The 16766-nt window shown below is 38.0% G+C and overlaps 1 protein-coding gene across 19 annotated transcripts in view; it reads right to left on the bottom strand.

Annotated features, from left to right (window-relative positions):
* LOC137353703 (regulating synaptic membrane exocytosis protein 3-like) overlaps positions 1-16766 on the bottom strand; it is a 1492914-nt gene that overhangs the window by 362918 nt on the left and 1113230 nt on the right. For 18 of the 19 annotated variants that reach the window (XM_068020069.1, XM_068020075.1, XM_068020096.1 and 15 more), the window contains 2 exons: positions 12421-12467; positions 4730-4842 (listed from right to left, as the gene is read on the bottom strand). In XM_068020069.1, the coding sequence (XP_067876170.1) occupies positions 4730-4842; positions 12421-12467 (160 nt within the window). Of the gene's footprint in view, positions 1-4257; positions 4344-4729; positions 4843-12420; positions 12468-16766 lie in introns of those variants that run through there. The other variant, XM_068020105.1, reaches the window with a different exon arrangement.

The raw sequence follows: 16766 nt of genomic DNA, 5'->3' as shown, positions 1-16766 counted from the left end.
ACTGCTTTCTACTTGCTGCAATCTGAATAACTATCCTTTAACTTTGAAACAGCGATTTACTTGTACTTCTTTCAATTTGCTGCTCACAATGTGGTCTCCTCTATATTGGGGGAGACCAAAGACAGACTGGGTGAATGCTTTGCGGAACACCTCTGTTCAGTCCGCCCGCATGGCCCTGAGCTTCCTGTCGCCTGTCATTTCAATTCTCTATCTTGCTCCCACTCTGTCCTTGGCCTGCTATAGTGTTCCAATGAAGCTGAATGCAAGCTCAAGGAGCATCTTTTGACGGGCACATTACAGCCTTCTGGACTCAACACTGAGTTCAACTATTTTAGATCAGAACCTCGTCCCCCATTTTGTTTTGTGTGATTTTTTTGGAAGATTTATTTATTTTTCTCTTGTTTCTTTCTTAATCCCTTAACTTTGTGTTGGGATGGCTGTGATCCTGTCATTCACACCTCCTCTGGACACATCTTTTGTTTCTTTACTTGTCCCATTAACAGTCTCTTTGGCTTTGTACCATGAAACTTTTTGTCATTTAATCTCTCCTGCTCTCAGCCCCATCACAGACCTTGCCTTTTGTTCCTCTTCCCACCGTCCTCTCTTTCGCTTGCTCAATACCAATTATATTTCTAACTTTTGCCAGTTATGATGAAAGGCGACTCACAAGAAATGTTAACTCTGTTTTTCTGTCCACATATGCTGCCTGACCTGCTGAGTATTTCCAGTATTTACTGTTTTTATATCCTTTACCACCACTCTGTTTTCTATTTTTTTAAACAATTTGCTATCCATTTAGTTATTTGTCCCCTGACCCCGCATGCCCTAATCTCTGTCATGAGCTGAATGTGTGGTGCCTTATCGAAGGCCTTTTGAAAGTCCAAGTATATGACATCTACCGCATTACCCTCGTCTACTGTTTCCATTACAACTTCAAATAATTCTATCAGGTTAGTTAAGTATGACTCAGCCTTTTGGAATCCATGCTGACTGTTTATTATTATCTTGTCTGTCTCTATCACTTTTTGTATAGTGTTACTACCATGTGGTGTGACATAGATGGTTCCCCCTGTTTAATTCCCCACCTGACCTCAGCAAGTGCATTTGTATTACAGTTTAGCCCCTTGGTATTTTATTTTTCAAATAAACAGACAGCGACAGGTTTCCTTGTAGGTTTTAAAAAACAGAAAATAATTGTTTATTGACCTTATACTGAAATTGTCGCAACTGCATTCGCTCGCACACACACACACACACAAGAGACAGATAGAGAAAGGGAAAAGGAAGGTGGCTTTTAGTGAATGGGGAAAGGTTAAGATAAACCTGTTGAATTCTCTTGGAAATCAAGTTCTCAATGGATGCAGGCCTGAGATGTGTGTAGATTTCTCTCTTGATTGATTGCGGGTCTTCTAGCTCTTACTGCTGTATAATGTAGATGTCAGATTCTGCAGCAGGACACATGCCTTCTGGCTTGGCTGGAACACAAGCTGTTAGGATGTTGCTTCTTTCTCTCTTGGCTGTCTTTTTTTAAGGTAACGCTGTGTTATCACCCACCTCCTGGTAGATGTTCTCATCTCTTCCCCATGGTGATTGCACAATGGCCCAGGACGTGGCTCCTTCACACCTTCTTTGTTTCAGAAGAATAATGTTTTAGGATGGGATGCAATTGACTCCTCTCAGCTTTGAAGGTTTGTCCTTTGTCTTTGTCAGACACACAAAGGCGAGTCCCTCTCCTGTGACAGCCATTTCGGTACAATTGTTCACTTTTCTAAAAATAAAGGTCTATTTTTTTTTAAAGACAAAGTCCGTTTTTCATAACTCTTCAGAGTTAGTCCATGACTCTTGTATTGTCACACTTCTCATGTGAATCCAGTATCTTTCCTAGCACTGGTGTAAGCTGACCGCACTTTCTTCTATCTCCCTTTTTGTATATAGGAACAACATAAGCTGTGCTTCAGTTCTCTGATACCATCCCCTCTTCTATGAAACTTATATATATATGAAATAGTGCCTCTGCTATCTCGTCCCTTGTTTCAAGAACAAAGAACAAAGAACAGTACAGCACAGGAACAGGCCATTCGGTCCTCCAAGCCTACGCCGATCTTGATGCCTGCCTAAACTAACACCTTCTGCACTTCTGGGGCCCATATCCCTCTATTCCCTTCCTATTCATATATTTGTCAAGATGTCTCTTAAACGTCACTATCGTATCTGCTTCCACCACCTCCCCTGGCAGCAAGTTCCAGGCACTCACCACCCTCTGTGTAAAACACTTGCCTCGCACATCCCCTCTAAACTTTGCCCCTCTCACCTTGAACCTATGTCCCCTAGTAACTGACTCTTCCACTTTTTCCTGGCTATGTGTGGGTGCATACCACCCACATATCTTTTATCCTCTTTTGGTTTTGCTCGTTTGTCAATTAGTTTCTCCCTTTCTATCCAAACTGTATTAATAATAATTTAAGCTCATCCTCTTGTGAAGTGTCTATTTCCTTATTTTATTTTGTAAAAAACGAGGTGAAGTAGTTATTCAATACTTCTGCCATTTCTCTGTCATTACCTGTGAGTTTATCTTGCTCATCCTTTAGTGGGCCTATCCCTAATTTAATTTTCCTTTTGTTATTTATGTGTCAATTGAACCCTTTATTACTTCTTACTATATTCCTTGATGATTTGATTTTGTAATTTCTCTTTGCTTTCCTGTTGGATTTTTTAAACTTCTGTCTCAAGTTATTCATTATTCTTTGTGTCCTCCTCTCCTTTAGTATCTAAGTAATCCATATATGTCTTTCTCTTTAGATTCCATTTTCCCTTTAATGCTTTATCTATCCCCGGTGTCCCATAATTAGCTTGTTTGTTTTTGCCTTTTAGAGAAATACATTTCTCTTAAACTCTATTATTACCCTTTTAAAGACTTCCCACTGTTTTAGCATCTCTTTGTTTTTCAAGATTTTCTCCCAGTTTACATTGTTTAGTTCCAGTCTCAATTCCTCATAATTTGCTTGTTTCCGATCTTTTACCTAAATCTTTGTCCTACTATATCACTCTCAATCCTAATCTTGAACCTTACGATGTTGTGATCACTATTACTAAGCTGGTCTACTATTCTTATTTCTCCTATCTCTTTTGGTTTATTATCAGCTGTGCTTTTTTTTTCTTGGACTTCTTACATACTGAGTGAGAGTGGAATCCTGTATACACTCTTAAAAACGCAACTCCTCTTTCACAAACTCTTCCTGTCAGTTTCTTTGGAGGTAGTTGAAATTCCATGATTATTACTCTACACCTGCTACTCAACGCATAGGTTTGCCTACATATTTCTTCCTCCGCAAACAATCGTCTGTGTGTCATAACTACACTCTGTGAAACATCAGTGCAGTCAGTTTAAATACCATTGATTAGAACAAAGAGAACATTTGCTCTGCAATTTGTATTTTTTTTTTAAAGTGGGAGACAACACAAAAACATGTATAAGTAACGGTAGTGCACTAGTATTGGGACAATAAATAAGAGTCTCCATGCAACCATGTTCAGCAGCTGGGGGTACTTTGGGTTTACTCCCATCGTTTTACTGTATCGTTTTTGTTTTTTATGTTTCTGAAGCAATGAAAGAAGAGGAAGGATCCATATAATGTTTACAACACTCGAATCATTCACCATTAATTAAAAAAACAAGTATAATCAATGTGTAGTAACAAGAAGACAACATTTTAATAGAAATGTTCATTGATCCCCATTAGGGTATTCATTTCTTTACAGACACATCTGCTCCAGATAAACCTTACATCAACAAATGCAAGTTATTTTCTTGTTGCTTACATGGTAATGATCCATCTCTAGCTTCACCCCTCCTTGTTCTTCATTCCAAGCCATGTGCTCACCTGTACATAAGTATACCCTTTACTTTGAAATTTAAATAATTTTATATCATTCAGGATAGTGAATAATCTCAGGATTAAACATATTGAGGAGGGCATGTACTTGGACAAGTATGTCAGCCACTAATACCGCTAATGGCTTATAACAAAGTCAGTATCATACACAATCCCCAAGTCCTTCACCAATCTTCCAAACCCACGACCTCTACCACCTAGAAGGACAAGGGCAGCAGATGCATGGGAACACCACCACCTGTAAGTTCCCCTCTAAGCCACACACCATCCTGACTTGGAACTATATCGCCATTCCTTTACTGTTGCTGGGTCAAAATCCTGGAACTCCCTCCCTAACAGTACATACCGACATACATAACAGTACCTACACCACACCGACTGCAGTGGTTCAAGAAGGCAGCTCACCAACACCTTCTCAAGTGCAATAAATGCTGGCCTTGTCAGCAAAGCCCATATCCCAAGAACAAATACATTTTAAAAATGCATCCACTATATATGTGTGTGCCAATGGATAACTTAGCACATTGATTAAACAGAATAAATGATTCATGTAACAAGAAAAAACGAGCAATCACAGGCTAGATTTTCCTCTTTTGTGCTTGGGCATTGGTTGAAGAGGAAAGGTCAGCTTGTAATAGAAACCTGCCTTATGCTTCACCCAAGTGATTATTAAAAGACCAAATGAGAAAGAAGAAGTGCGACCCAATCACATATTTTAGTTTCATTTATGAAAATGTATTACTAAAGTATATATACTTCAACTGAAAGAGGCAAAAGGGGGCAGCCTTATTCCCAACAAATCTGTTTATTCCTGCTTGTGTTATTAATTTACTCACTGAAAGTTGTCCAGGTAGAACCTGAGGGGCATCTTTCAGAGCTCCAGGGCTAGTCGGAGAAATGATTGAAATGCATGGTCGGTCCATCTTCTGTGACTCAAAGGAACTTGAACCTGTAAACAGTAAAACAACATTAACTCAAATCACTTTTGTTATTACATGCAGGTATTGCAATACATAAAAGGATTGTATTGCCAATGTAAATATAAATCTACATTTCTAATATTTGTTGTATTCTGTATTTCAAAGCTCCATAAGTATTAATGCACTCATGAATAAATCCCACAAGTTATTGCCAGTTACACAAGATAATTATGTTAATTCAAGGCCAGGAAATAAATTAATGTCTTTATTCCACAAGTGAGTTATGACTAGCATCTCAAAATATCATTTATCAGTTGGTCATAACATAGTATTTTGTACAACTCAGGTAAAAATAAACCATGGAGACTTGGTGATGCAGTGGGTTAGATAGGTGTCTTTCATCTCTAGGACCAGGAATTAAATGCAGTACAGAGTAATGGGATGAAAGGCTCCTTCATCTGTTTGCAATAAGGTCACTATTTCTGTGAAAATGTATCTGGGGCATTGTCAATACAATCCATAATGGGTATGAGTGCACAGCAGAAACTTGCTCGTAATTTCATGGTGTGGGGGAGGGGAAAATATTTTTTTTTTTAAGTTTCCAATGAAATAATGATTTTTATGTAAAATTTGAATTATATATTGTCCTCAAAGAAAGTGAAAAGCAGTATTTGGCAGAAGAGAACATTAAGTAAGATACTGGGGTCTTATTTATTTTCAGGCTACACCGGGTCCTTACCACTCCTGCTGCACTGTGCCATGTTCATCTAATACACTTGTCCTTGTTCACCGACTGGTTCCCCAGTAAGTCATATCTAACATTCGTATTGTTGTTTTAAAATCCCTCCGTAGCCATTACCCACCCGACCTCCGTAATTCCTGCACCTTTAGGATTCCTCACCCTGAACTCTTTGTTCCTTTGATTGCAGCCTCTTGCGCACCCATCCACACCCCATCCCCCACCCCATCCTTCTGCCCAAACATTAGCAGCCATACTTTCAGTCAACTGAAATTCTCTCCCTAAACTCCTCCATCTCTCCTGCTCTTTCCCTCCTTTAGGGCATTTTGTGAAACTCATCTCTTTGTCCAAGCATTTAGTCACCCTTCCCATTCTCTTTTCACTTGAGGTCTATTTCCCCTCCCTCCTCTGAACAGTTTGGGATGTTTTTCTATATTGAAGGCACAATATAAATGCAAGATGTTTCTGCTGTTGAAGTTTCTAGGCATTTGCATCTTAGTAACACTGGACACAAGAAACTCTTGTGCATCTATGGCATCCAGCATTGCCAGGGAGAACTACATTTAAACTACATTTAAATGGCAATGAGATCAATTGCAGTAAGGAAACTACCAAGTTTAAAAACTTTAAAATCTTTGGCCCACACAGCCGTTTACTCCCAGTAGGATCAAAATCTTTCAAATCCCCTGGCCCTGGAAATTTAGCCAGAGTTAGGGGTGCAACTATTGGGTGAGTGGACATCTCTTTTACAATGGAGAAGTGAGACCAGAGGAAATTGAGGGTCATTATTTACGACAATTCTTTATGAACTTGATTTGTAAAAGGACTGCTGACAGCAAAACTCATTCCTAAAAATAATTAAAGCTACGTTACTTATTATTACACTAACTATATGACACCATTCTCCTCAAAACAGGGTAACTCATCAATGTTTTGTCAATGCTCGCTATCTCAGTACCTATCACATTCTCTCTCCATATAGAAACATATACAGAGAGACAGTAAGCAGCATGCCATGAGGATGGCAGGTAGAGTGGGGTGTGGGGTAGCAGGGTAGCTTTACTGCAAATTGTCCTCTGGGAAGGCAGAGAAAGAAAATTACTCAGGGCCTTTTACCAAAACAAACCGATGGATTGGAGTTCTCGAACTATACATCACTGTGCTGTTTATCAAAACCTGTGCTTATTCCCCATTCCATTTCAATCACTCTCACTTCACTCCCTCTCCTGATTCTTTCTAATCGGTTTCTCTCTATTGATGGTCTATCTGATTTAAACTCTCCATTGCTGGTCTATCTGATTTAAACTCTCCATTGCTGGTCTATCTGATTTAAACTCTCCATTGCTGGTCTATCTGATTTAAACTCTCCATTGCTGGTCTATCTGATTTAAACTCTCCATTGCTGGTCTATCTGATTTAAACTCCCTATTGTTGGTCTATCTGATTTAAACTCTCTATTGATGGTCTATCTGATTTAAACTCCCTATTGATGGTCTATCTGATTTAAACTCCCTATTGATGGTCTATCTGACTTAAACTCCCTATTGTTGGTCTATCTGATTTAAACTCCCGATTGATGGTCTATCTGATTTAAACTCCCTATTGATGGTCTATCTGATTTAAACTCCCTATTGATGGTCTATCTGACTTAAACTCCCTATTGTTGGTCTATCTGATTTAAACTCCCTATTGATGGTCTATCTGATTTAAACTCCCTATTGATGGTCTATCTGATTTAAACTCCCTATTGTTGGTCTATCTGATTTAAACTCCCTATTGATGGTCTATCTGATTTAAACTCCCTATTGATGGTCTATCTGATTTAAACTCCCTATTGATGGTCTATCTGATTTAAACTCCCTATTGTTGGTCTATCTGATTTAAACTCCCTATTGATGGTCTATCTGATTTAAACTCCCTATTGTTGGTCTATCTGATTTAAACTCCCTATTGTTGGTCTATCTGATTTAAACTCCCTATTGATGGTCTATCTGATTTAAACTCCCTATTGTTGGTCTATCTGATTTAAACTCCCTATTGTTGGTCTATCTGATTTAAACTCCCTATTGATGGTCTATCTGATTTAAACTCCCTATTGTTGGTCTATCTGATTTAAACTCCCTATTGATGGTCTATCTGATTTAAACTCCCTATTGATGGTCTATCTGATTTAAACTCCCTATTGTTAGTCTATCTGATTTAAACTCCCTATTGATGGTCTATCTGATTTAAACTCCCTATTGATGGTCTATCTGATTTAAACTCCCTATTGATGGTCTATCTGATTTAAACTCTCTATTGATGGTCTATCTGATTTAAACTCCCTATTGATGGTCTATCTGATTTAAACTCCCTATTGTTGGTCTATCTGATTTAAACTCCCTATTGATGGTCTATCTGATTTAAACTCCCTATTGATGGTCTATCTGATTTAAACTCCCTATTGATGGTCTATCTGATTTAAACTCCCTATTGATGGTCTATCTGATTTAAATTCCCTATTGTTGGTCTATCTGATTTAAACTCCCTATTGATGGTCTATCTGATTTAAACTCCCTATTGATGGTCTATCTGATTTAAACTCCCTATTGTTGGTCTATCTGATTTAAACTCCCTATTGATGGTCTATCTGATTTAAACTCCCTATTGATGGTCTATCTGATTTAAACTCCCTATTGTTGGTCTATCTGATTTAAACTCCCGATTGATGGTCTATCTGATTTAAACTCCCTATTGATGGTCTATCTGATTTAAACTCCCTATTGATGGTCTATCTGATTTAAACTCTCTGATTGGTCTATCTGATTTAAACTCTATGATTGGTCTATCTGATTTAAACTCCCGATTGATGGTCTATCTGATTTAAACTCCCTATTGATGGTCTATCTGATTTAAACTCTCTGATTGGTCTATCTGATTTAAACTCTATGATTGGTCTATCTGATTTAAACTCCCTATTGCCGGTCTATCTGATTTAAACTCCCTATTGCTGGTCTATCCGAATTAAACTCTGATTGGTCTATCTGATTTAAACTCTCTGATTGGTCTATCTGATTTAAACTCTATGATTGGTCTATCTGATTTAAACTCCCTATTGCTGGTCTATCTGATTTAAACTCTCTATTGCTGGTCTATCCGAATTAAACTCTGATTGGTCCATCTGATTTAAACTCTATGATTGGTCTATCTGATTTAAACTCTATGATTGGTCTATCTGATTTAAACTCTATGATTGGTCTATCTGATTTAAACTCCCTATTGCTGGTCTATCTGATTTAAACTCTCTATTGCTGGTCTATCTGATTTAAACTCCCTATTGCTGGTCTATCTGATTTAAACTCCCTATTGCTGGTCTATCTGATTTAAACTCCCTATTGCTGGTCTATCTGATTTAAACTCCCTATTGCTGGTCTATCTGATTTAAACTCCCTATTGCTGGTCTATCTGATTTAAACTCCCTATTGCTGGTCTATCTGATTTAAACTCCCTATTGCTGGTCTATCTGATTTAAACTCCCTATTGCTGGTCTATCTGATTTAAACTCCCTATTGCTGGTCTATCTGATTTAAACTCCCTATTGCTGGTCTATCTGATTTAAACTCCCTATTGCTGGTCTATCTGATTTAAACTCCCTATTGCTGGTCTATCTGATTTAAACTCCCTATTGCTGGTCTATCTGATTTAAACTCCCTATTGATGGTCTATCTGATTTAAACTCCCTATTGCTGGTCTATCTGATTTAAACTCCCTATTGCTGGTCTATCTGATTTAAACTCCCTATTGCTGGTCTATCTGATTTAAACTCCCTATCGCTGGTCTATCTGATTTAAACTCTCCATTGCTGGTCTATCCGAATTAAACTCTCTGATTGGTCTATCTGATTTAAACTCTCCATTGCTGGTCTAACGATTTAAACTCCCTATTGTTGGTCTATCTGATTTAAACTCCCTATTGTTGGTCTAACGATTTAAACTCCCTATTGATGGTCTATCTGATTTAAACTCCCTATTGTTGGTCTATCTGATTTAAACTCCCTATTGCTGGTCTAACGATTTAAACTCCCTATTGATGGTCTATCTGATTTAAACTCCCTATTGCTGGTCTATCTGATTTAAACTCCCTATTGCTGGTCTAACGATTTAAACTCCCTATTGATGGTCTATCTGATTTAAACTCCCTATTGCTGGTCTATCTGATTTAAACTCCCTATTGTTGGTCTATCTGATTTAAACTCCCTATTGTTGGTCTATCTGATTTAAACTCCCTATTGTTGGTCTATCTGATTTAAACTCCCTATTGCTGGTCTATCTGATTTAAACTCCCTATTGCTGGTCTATCTGATTTAAACTCCCTATTGCTGTTCTATCTGATTTAAACTCCCTATTGTTGGTCTATCTGATTTAAACTCTCTATTGCTGGTCTATCTGATTTAAACTCCCTATTGCTGGTCTATCTGATTTAAACTCCCTATTGCTGGTCTATCTGATTTAAACTCTCTATTGATGGTCTATCTGATTTAAACTCCCTATTGATGGTCTATCTGATTTAAACTCCCTATTGCTGGTCTATCTGATTTAAACTCCCTATTGCTGGTCTATCTGATTTAAACTCTCTATTGATGGTCTATCTGATTTAAACTCTCTGTTGCTAGTCTATCTGATTTAAACTCCCTATTGTTGGTCTATCTGATTTAAACTCTCTATTGATGGTCTATCTGATTTAAACTCTCTGTTGCTAGTCTATCTGATTTAAACTCTCTATTGTTCTATCTGATTTAAACTCTATGATTGGTCTATCTGATTTAAACTCTCTGATTGGTCTATCTGATTTAAACTCTCTGTTGCTAGTCTATCTGATTTAAACTCTCTGTTGCTAGTCTATCTGATTTAAACTCTCTATTGCTGGTCTATCTGATTTAAACTCTGATTGGTCTATCTGATTTAAACTCTCTATTGCTGGTCTATCTGATTTAAACTCTGATTGGTCTATCTGATTTAAACTCTCTATTGCTGGTCTATCTGATTTAAACTCTATGATTGGTCTATCTGATTTAAACTCTCTATTGCTGGTCTATCTGATTTAAACTCTCTATTGCTGGTCTATCTGATTTAAACTCTCTATTGTTGGTCTATCTGATTTAAACTCTATTGATGGTCTATCTGATTTAAACTCTGTTGCTCGTCTATCTGATTTAAACTCTCTATTGCTGGTCTGTCTGATTTAAACTCTCTATTGCTGGTCTGTCTGATTTAAACTCTCTATTGCTGGTCTGTCTGATTTAAACTCTGATTGGTCTATCTGATTTAAACTCTCTATTGCTGGTCTATCTGATTTAAACTCTATGATTGGTCTATCTGATTTAAACTCTCTATTGCTGGTCTATCTGATTTAAACTCTGATTGGTCTATCTGATTTAAACTCTATTGATGGTCTATCTGATTTAAACTCTCTGTTGCTCGTCTATCTGATTTAAACTCTCTATTGCTGGTCTGTCTGATTTAAACTCTCTATTGCTGGTCTGTCTGATTTAAACTCTCTATTGCTGGTCTATCTGATTTAAACTCTCTGATTGGTCTATCTGATTTAAACTCTATGATTGGTCTATCTGATTTAAACTCTATGATTGGTCTATCTGATTTAAACTCTCTGATTGGTCTATCTGATTTAAACTCTCTAATTGGTCTATCTGATTTAAACTCTCTAATTGGTCTATCTGATTTAAACTCTCTGATTGGTCTATCTGATTTAAACTCTCTAATTGGTCTGTCTGATTTAAACTCTCTGGTTTATCTGATTTGAACTCTCTTTTGCTGGTCTATCTGATTTAAACTCTCTAATTGGTCTATCTGATTTAAACTCTCTAATTGGTCTATCTGATTTAAACTCTCTGATTGGTCTATCTGATTTAAACTCTCTAATTGGTCTGTCTGATTTAAACTCTCTGGTTTATCTGATTTAAACTCTCTATTGCTGCTCTATCTGATTTAAACTCTCTAATTGGTCTATCTGATTTAAACTCTCTGGTCTATCTGATTTAAACTCTCTATTGCTGGTCTATCTGATTTAAACTCTCTGATTGGTCTTTCTGATTTAAACTCTGTGTAGTGTCCCACATTGAAACTTCCAGCAACAGTTCAGTTTTAGAAGTGATTACAAACATCCCATTATATTTAAGAGTAAAAAGAATCCTTAAGTTAATGATCAATTGATACAGTTGATCAACCCGCATTTTTGGATATCTCAGTCTTTATTGAAGACACAAGTGCAAGATGAGGAAATTACATTCTAAAGGTTTAATTGCAGAATTTCCAAGGAACACCCCAGGGAGTGGTGTGTGAGCACATCGGCAGTCTGTGCTGTGAACACAGCTGAACCATTTGATGAAAATCATGCGCAGGTTATTCCTCTGTGTCCCACTCTTCCCATATCAAGAATTCCGCCAGCACCAAACTCATGAAGTGTACATCAGTGGTGTATCATTAATACTCATCACATAGAAACATGGGGAGAACTCCTCTTCTGTTAACGAAGTGGAGCCTTGGTACAATACAAACTCAACAATTACAAACTTGTGTCTCTAACTATCATTTACCCCTGTCCTGCAAGGACACAAGCCTGGGCAAGGTGAACACTCGAGAAGTGGAACTATTTTGTCAAACTTGAAAAATTGAGACTTCTGTTTTGTCTGTCCCTTTACCTCAAATTGTAGGAAGACAATGTGTCAGTGGATATGAATGATGTTCTGTGAATTTGTTCCTGTAGGTGAGCAGGATGACGCCCACTAATTCAGGGGTCATAAACAGAACTAATAAAATGCAAAAACTCAAGGATTAAAAATCCAATCCTTCCTTTTCTTTTCAATACTTACTAGACTCCAAAGGAGGATGGGAACTCTCCGGAATTCTAGGTATATCACTATAGACAGAAAAAGTAATAACCTTAATTCAAACAGGCAATGTGAGATTTTCATCAAAAATAATCCAGTTCAGATACACCAAACATTTAATATTAACACAAACAAATTATTAAATGTCTTATATTTGGTTTGAAATACATTCTCTGAAAGCACTTCAATAGGATATAGAAAATGAAAAGGAGTTCAATGAAATGGAAATTCAGACATTTCGAAGTTATAGAGTCATAGAGTCGTACAGCAAAGAAATAGGCCCTTCGGCCCACCGCGTCCATGCCGACCATAATGCCTATCTATACTAATCCCACCTGCCTGCATTAATTCCGTATCCCTCAATGCCTTGCTCATTCAAGTACCTGTCCAGATGCCTCTTAAATGTTGCTACTGTTCCTGCCTCCACCACCTCCTCAGGCAGCTCATTCCAGATACCCACTATTCTTTGTGTGAACAATTTACCCCTTTGATCCCCTTTAAACCTCCTCCCTCTCACCTTAAATCTATGCCCTCTAGTTTTAGTCATCCCTAAAATGGGAAACAGACTCTGGCTATCTACCCTATCTATGCCTCTCATAATTTTATATACCTCTATCATGTCCCCTCTCAGCCTCCTTCGCTCCAGGGAAAACAGACCCAGCCTATCCAATCTCTCTTTATAACTCAAGCCCTCCAAACCGGGCAACATCCTTGTGAATCTTTTCTGCACCCTCTCTAGCTTAATCACATCTTTCCTGTAGTGCGGCGACCAGAACTGCACACAGTACTCCAAATGCGGCCTAACCAACGTTATGTACAACTGTAACATGACGTCCCAACTCTTGTACTCAATGCCTCGGCCGATGAAGGCAAGCATGCCATACGCCTTCTTCACCACCCTATCTACCTGTGTTGCCACTTTCAGGGAACTATGTACTTGCACCAATTAGAGAGTTTAAATCAGATAGACCAGCAATAGTGAGTTTAAATCAGATAGACCAATCAGAGAGTTTAAATCAGATAGACTAGCAATAGAGAGTTTAAATCAGATAGACCAATCAGAGAGTTTAAATCAGATAATGTTCTCCCTGCTCAACAACACTCTCAGGGCCCTGCCATTCACTGTATATGTCCTGCCCTGGTTTAACTTCCCAAAATGCATTACTTCGCACTTGTCTGCATTAAATTCCATTTGCCAATCCCTTGCCCACTTTCCCAGTTGATCTATATCCTGTTGTAAACTTAGACAACTTTCTTCACTGTCCACTATACCACCAATTTTGGTGTCATCTGCAAACTTACTAATCATGCCCCCTACATTCACATCCAAGTATTAATATATATGACAAACAACAGAGGGCCCAGCACCGATCCCTATGGCACACCACTGGTCACCGGCCTCCAATCTGAAAAACAACCGTCCAGTACCACCCTCTACGTGACATTTACACATTTGCAAGAAACTGCTCCAAACATCACCAGAAAGGGTTTGTTCAATACAGCTCATCATATCTGAAACAAATATTTTCACTAGGGAAATCCCTTTTAAGAAAAAGCCAGTTAAGAAGCTTCACTTTGACATCACTTTCATTTGACCCCTGTCAATTCTGCTAAATTAGTCTGAATATTTTGTTTGAACAGTGGTGGCGATGATACCAACAAGGGAAGATTTTGGTGCAGTTATGAGGTTGATTTCATAGTGTGACTCCGATCAGCAGAGTGGTGATAGTAAATGATGCTGGAAAGGTTAATGATGGGAAAAGATCTGACTCTGTTTGACGTCATCCATGCCAGAGATGGATGATTGGAATGCCATACCTCCCCTGCTATACAGTATTACTCTGCCCAGCAGATGTGAATTAAAATTAAAATCCTTCGAAAAGTGATACGGCCTGGAATTTTCAAATCTCGAAAAAAAAATCTCACCTTGTCGCGGGCTGCTCTGGAGGTCATGCTTCTCTGTTAACTACAACTAAGAGTGATCTCCACTCTTCAACAGGCCAGCTTTAAAATGAGGTCTCCCTAAATTAGGTAAATGAAGCTGAACCTGGAAAATCTGCGAAATCTCCAAAGATTGCAAACAATCTGCAATCATTAGCATGTCTCGTAACTGAAAAATACCTCACACCAAATTGGAAATCCCAAGTTAGAGGCCCAAGGCAGAGGTTGTCTGATTATAAGCTTTTCTCATGTGTGGTGCCATACAGGGAAATAGTCACATTTCAGGCTTTGCCATCGAGGTGAGACCTTGGCGTAATATATGTCAGAAATGTTATGAATAAACTAACCTAATTCTTAAGGGGTTAAATTTACAGGACAGAGAGGCTGGCGGGTACAGATTAAATTGCTAACAGAAGACCTGAACCAGCATTCTGAAACAATGAAAGATAATTTGACATTCCTGCAATCATTCACACTTCCTTTGATAACACTATTCATTTGAAATCAACAGAGACAACATCAAGTTAGACTGCAGGATTCAGCACTTGTGGGCTTGGTTTGTGAGTTTTCACCACGGAGTCACCTTGTAGATCAGCATTAAAAATACTACTTTGAAGCTAAATTCAATGATTAAGTAGCATTTCCAAACAGGTATCAGACCAAGACTCCATTGAGGTGTCAGTCTGCGACAGGACAACGAGAAACAGAGGCAGAGACACCCACAGCCAGTTCTTAAACATAAAAGCTGCAAGGACAAACTTTGTCAATGCTCAGAAGAATGCAGGAGGGTAGTTGGAAGCTACTTTGATCAAGTCAATCAAGATGACTCACTGATGTGGGGAAGCAAAGCATGTTCATTATTCTCCACTGAAGACAGGTAGCACTCACTGAATTAAGTGAGTGACTCTGATCAAAACTGTTGCTCACTTGTGAAAAAACACAGCTAAACGATACATATTACGCATTGTCTTATCAAGTGTTTCTTCGAACCACTTTCAAAAAGCTTCAAGAAGGACAGTTTAGAGGACACGAGAAAATGACACAATACCCAGTTCATATCTCAAGGAGATCTATTGATCAACCTGGCCAATCTTGGTACCTTTATAAATAGATATTGAGCAGAGTGTGCAAGAGTGTATGATCTGCTTAAAAGAGCGACTGACATCAGAAAAAACATCTATGGCTGACCTGAAATTGGAACACTGAATTAATGTTACCTGGCTGTTAGAATCAGAAAACACTTCATGCTGGTAAACACTGACACTGATTTCAGTACATACTGTCTTAAAGTTGGTAACAACTGATAATGTCATCAGTGCATAGTGTCTTAAAGCTGGTAACAACTGATAATGTCATCAGTACATACTGTCTTAAAGCTGGCAACAACTGATAATGTCATCAGTACATACTGTCTTAAAGCAGGTAACAACTGATAATGTCATCAGTACATACTGTCTTAAAGTTGGTAACAACTGATAATGTCATCAGTGCATAGTGTCTTAAAGCTGGTAACAACTGATAATGTCATCAGTACATACTGTCTTAAAGCTGGCAACAACTGATAATGTCATCAGTACATACTGTCTTAAAGCAGGTAACAACTGATAATGTCATCAGTACATACTGTCTTAAAGCTGGCAACAACTGATAATGTCATCAGTACATAGTGTCTTAAAGTTGGTAACAACTGATAATGACATCAGTACATAGTGTCTTAAAGTTGGTAACAACTGATAATGTCATCAGTGCATAGTGTCTTAAAGCTGGTAACAACTGATAATGTCATCAGTGCATAGTGTCTTAAAGCCGGTAACAACTGATAATGTCATCAGTACATACTGTCTTCAAGCTGGTAACAACTGATAATGTCATCAGTACACACTGTCTTAAAGTTGGTAACAACTGATAATGTCATCAGTGCATAGTGTCTTAAAGTTGGTAACAACTGATAATGTCATCAGTACATACTGTCTTAAAGCTGGCAACAACTGATAATGTCATCAGTACATACTGTCTTAAAGCAGGTAACAACTGATAATGTCATCAGTACATAGTGTCTTAAAGTTGGTAACAACTGATAATGTCATCAGGACACACTGTCTTAAAGTTGGTAACAACTGATAATGTCATCAGTACATACTGTCTTAAAACTGGCAACAACTGATAATGTCATCAGTACATAGTGTCTTAAAGTTGGTAACAACTGATAATGTCATCAGGACACACTGTCTTAAAGTTGGTAACAACTGATAATGTCATCAGTGCATAGTGTCTTAAAGCTGGTAACAACTGATAATGTCATCAGTGCATAGTGTCTTAAAGCCGGTAACAACTGATAATGTCATCAGTACATACTGTCTTCAAGCTGGTAACAACTGATAATGTCA

The sequence above is a fragment of the Heterodontus francisci genome, chromosome 3 (assembly GCF_036365525.1).
Source record: "Heterodontus francisci isolate sHetFra1 chromosome 3, sHetFra1.hap1, whole genome shotgun sequence".
NCBI lineage: Eukaryota > Metazoa > Chordata > Chondrichthyes > Heterodontiformes > Heterodontidae > Heterodontus > Heterodontus francisci.
This window is presented reverse-complemented; position numbering and strand designations above follow the sequence as displayed.